The following is a 4,496-nucleotide window of genomic DNA, read 5'->3' as shown; positions in this document are numbered from 1 at the left end:
TGTGTGTAACCTACGCTGCCACCCGGGCTCCTGTTCGCCTCCACCACCATCTGGTTGGGGTGCTGCAGCGGCTTGTGTGTTGTCTGACTCGGCAGCTGTGCCATCCATATCTCAAATACCAACAGAGCCCCCCAGGGTGGAGAGATTTCAGCGAAGTGTCCCTGGTATCACAGTGGTTACCCTCTGGGTTGCTAACCACAAGGTCAGCAGTTCGAAGCCACTGATGGCTCCGTGGGAGAAAGATGAGGCTTTCTAGTCCCACAAAGAGTTCCCGTCTTGGAAACCCACAGGAGCAGTTCTAACCTGTCGTTTAGGGTCCACAGCGAGTCACCATTGGACTCAACGGCAGGGAGTTTGTTTGCACGGATTTTTTTTTGTGGTGGGTGGGGGTTGGTTTTCCAGATGAAAGTGCACTGGGAAGAAAGGTCTGGTAATCTACTTCTGAACGCCAGCCTGCGACACTGACTCTGGTGAAGGTTGTCATGTTTGGTAAAGTTGGAGTGCTCGAGGGAGACGAGGGGAACCCTAATGCGTTGGGGTGGACGCAATGCTGGAACAATAGACTCAGACGTACCAGTGGTGGGAAAGATGGCGCAGGCCAGGGCAACAACTTGTCCTCCTGAGCAGAGGGTAACCATGATTTGGAGCTGTGTTTTTATTTTTAAGGACACAATCGACCTAGACAAACTAGTATGATTCACTCTGTCTTGGAAGAAGACAAGAGCGCCCCCTTCGAGGCAAGGAGAGCAAGACTTAGTCTCACTGACTTCCGACATGCTGTCAGGAGAGACCAGTCCCTGCAGGGGGACATCATGCGCGGTAAAGGAGAGGGGCAGCGGAAAAGAGGAAGGATGGACACAGGAGCTGCAGCGAAGGGTTCTGACAGAAGGACAATTGTGAGGATGGCACTGGACTGGGTAGTGATTTGTTCTGGTGCCCAGAGGGGGTCACTGTGAGTCGGACCTGACTCGACAGCACCTGTCAACAACAGCAACAACAACAACAACATCCGCTCAGTAATTCCCAGCATCCTGGGTGGTGCAAATCGTCAATACAGCTGGTTGCTAGTGGACACGTTGGAGGTGAGAACCCACCCACCCAGAGGCACCTTGGAAGAAAGGCCTGGTGATCTACTGCTGGAAAAGCAGCCTCTGATAGCCCTCTGGGCCACAGTTCCACTCGGACACACACTTGGTCACCGTGAATCACGGCCATCTCCATGGAAACTGGTTTTTATTCCCTCACGGTGACGGAGTGGGTTACACATGGGGATGGTCAATACCCCCAGCTGCTCCTTGGGAGGAAGAGGAGACTTTCTGCTTCTGTAAGGCTTGAAAAGTCTTGGAAACCCACAGGGCCAGTTCTACTCTGTCCTATAGGGTCGTTATGAGTTGGAATGGACTTGATGATGTTATTTTTAGACCCTCTAAGCTCTTTGGCATAGGGGTGTGAGGGGGTGTCTTAGTTCCCTAGCATTGTCCTAATAGAAATACCACACATGGAATATTCTCAAGAGCCGGGATGTCTTTTCTCCATAAGGGCCAGGAATTCAGCACATTCTATTTAGGGAGCACTATGAAATCCCTAAGGGATGGGATCCGTCTCTACATCCCCAAGGTGGTCTTGGATAACGACAGACCCAATCACTTTTCTGTCCTAGGAATGAGAGGGGGCTGGTTTGCCTAAGAGCTTCCTCAGAGCCACCTTCATGTCCTTGTTTCGTAGGCTGTAGATAAAGGGGTTCAGCATGGGGATGACCACCCCACACATCAGGGCCGCAGCCTTGTCTTTCTGTGAGGAGGCGGGTGAAGCGGGCTGCAGGTACACGGCAAAAATGGTCCCGTAGAAGAGTGACACCACAGTGAGGTGGGAGCCGCAGGTGGAGAAGGCTTTCCACTTGCCCTGGGCAGAAGGGATCTTCAACACAGCCCGGAAGATGCAGACGTAAGAGAGAAGGATGCAGGACAGGGGGCTGAAGCCCATGACGATGCCAAAGCCAAAGATGACCAGCTCGTTGGTGTGTGTGTCCGAGCAGGAGAGCTTCAGCAGGGGCATGAGGTCACAGAAGAAGTGGGGGATCTCAGAGCCGGCACAGAAGGTCAGCTGGGCCATAAGGCAGGTGTGCACCAGAGACTGGAGGTTGGTGATCACCCACGGCCCCCCCACCAACAGCCCGCACACACGGGGGCTCATGAGGACCGAGTAGCGCAGAGGGTAGACAATGGCCACGAAGCGGTCAATGGCCATCACGGCCAGGAGGAAGCTGTCCATGGTGCCGAACAAGTGGAATGCGTACATCTGCACCAGGCAGCCTGCAAAGGGGATGGCTCTGCTCTGGGTCTGGATGTTGGCCAACATTTTGGGGACCGTGGTGGTGGAGAAGAAGATGTCAACCAGGGACAGGTTGGCGAGGAAGAAGTACATGGGCGTGTGGAGGTGGGAGTCGGTGACGATGGCCAGGATGATGAGCAGGTTTCCAGTGATGGTGACCAGGTACATGGGCAGGAACAGCCCAAAGAGGAGGGGCTGATGCTCAGGCTTCTCTGAGAGCCCCAGAAGGAAGAATTCGGACACTGTGGTTCGGTTTTCTGGTTCCATAGAGAGCCTGTGTTGCCTGAGGAAAAAGGTGGGTGGGGATGGGGAGCAACATGAAGCTGGGGGTTGGAGACGAGGTTACAGCTCTAGTCCTGTGGACACCTCTAGGGTGCTGTCACAGCCCTGTGGATCCTTAACGTCATGGTCTTAAGCTATGGAGTCCTTAGGTGAGGCAAATAGTTAAGTGCACCCAAAGTTAGCCAATCTGGAAGATAATCGCCTACGCGAGGGAGAAGGGAAAGGTAGGAAAAGAAAGAAAGGAAGAACATAAAAGGGGGGAAATAGAACAGGAATAAGGTAAGCTATTGGGGTGTTGGGAGAAAGATGAGGCTTTCTACTCCTGCAAAGAGTCAACAGTCTTGGAAACCCAAAGGGGTGAATCGACTTCCCTGAGCTCTTTACAATGTCGAAGAGCAGGGTTGTCACTTTGAAGATTAGGGTGTGCCTAAAATACCACTTCTTATGCGGTGGAAGTCGCACAATCAATAAGGAAGATTGAAGAAGAATCAATGCCTTTGGATTATGGTGTTGGAGAAGAATATTGAAAGTACCACAAACTACTAAAAGAACAAACGAAAAACAAACCAAATCTGTCTCAGAAGAAGTACGGCCAGAACACTCCTTAGAAACAAGGGTGGCGAGGCTTCGTCTTGCCTACTTTGGGCATTTTATCAGGCAAGACCGGTCCCTGGGGAAGGATATCCTCCTTGTTAAAACAGAAGGTCAGGGAGAAAGAGGAAGACGTTCCGTGAAATGAATGGACACAGTGGCTGCCGTGATGGGCTCAAGCACAAGGGTTTCGAGGCTGGCATGCGCCTGGACAGTACTTCCTTCTGATTCCATAGTGTGCTAGGAGTGGGAAGAGGTGTGATGGCATCCAACAACCACGTTTCAGAGAAACCGTCCCTGCCCATGGAAACGGGGCTGCACACTCAGTAAAGTATGCATGGTTCCATCATATGCCAAAGAGCTGTTTTTTTTTTTTTAAGTTTGTTGAACATAAAACATATGAGACACAGGCCAGGATGCTCAAACTCAAGCTTTAGTCATCAATATGATAAGCTGTGTCTGTTACGAGCAGTCCTGGTGGCATAGTGGTTGCTCGTTGGGCTGCTAACTGCAAGGTTAACAGTTCAAAACCCATCAGCTGTTCCCCCGGAGAAAGAAGGGAGACGTCGGACAGTGTGAGACATGACAAAGTAATAATAATTTTTAATTATCAAGGGTTCATGAGAGAGTGGGGGCGGGGAAGGAGGGGAAAAATGAAGAGCTGATACCAAGTGCTCAAGCAGAAAGAAAATGTTTTGAGAATGATGAGGGCAATGAATGTACAACTGTGCTTGACACAAAGGATGGATGGATTGTGATAAGAGTTGTATGAGTCCCCAATAAAATGATTAAAAATACAAGATGGGACTTCCTACAATCGTAAAGAGTTACAGTCTGAGAAACTCACAGAGGCAGTTCCACCTGGTCCTGCAGAGTCACTATGAGTGGGCATTGACGTGAGGGAAGTGAGGATTTTGGGTTTTCTTGGACTGAGTCAGAATCAAGACTGATTGCAACGCACAGTGGCCCTATAAGACAGCGAGTGACCATCCTATAGAGTTTACCAGGCTGTAATCTTGACAGAAGCAGACAGGCACATCTTTCTCTGGCAGGGTGGGTCCCGGGTTGGTTTGAACTGCTGACCTTTTGGTTAGTAGCAGAATTCTAAACCACCATGATGCTTTTTAAAACAACAAAGGTGTGCTTAAGTTCTTAATTGGTGGCAAGAAAGCCCGCTGTGTGCTTATTCCATAGCTAATACTGTGACAAGAAAACCGAGTTTTTAAAATATCATTGTGATACGAACTAATATAAAAAGCAGTGAGCACAGCAATGCATATTTGAGAGCAAGA

General features: G+C 50.2%; 1 protein-coding gene across 1 annotated transcript; it reads right to left on the bottom strand.

The window, feature by feature from the left end:
- Positions 1–1,656: 1,656 nt before the first annotated feature.
- On the bottom strand, positions 1,657–2,598 carry OR1I1 (olfactory receptor family 1 subfamily I member 1). The gene has a single exon (XM_075554774.1). The coding sequence runs from the start codon at positions 2,596–2,598 to the stop codon at positions 1,657–1,659; it is 942 nt and encodes a 313-aa protein (XP_075410889.1).
- Between the last annotated feature and the right edge of the window lie 1,898 nt (positions 2,599–4,496).

This window comes from Tenrec ecaudatus, chromosome 1 (assembly GCF_050624435.1).
Source record: "Tenrec ecaudatus isolate mTenEca1 chromosome 1, mTenEca1.hap1, whole genome shotgun sequence".
In the NCBI taxonomy this organism is placed as follows: Eukaryota; Metazoa; Chordata; class Mammalia; order Afrosoricida; family Tenrecidae; genus Tenrec; species Tenrec ecaudatus.
Note: the sequence above shows the minus strand (reverse complement) of the source record. Positions and strands in the feature narration are given on the sequence as shown.

What these genes read in the sequence shown, in the direction of transcription:
- OR1I1 (XM_075554774.1), bottom strand. Translation starts at nt 2,598, where the DNA reads ATGGAACCAGAAAACCGAACCACAGTGTCCGAATTCTTCCTTCTGGGG.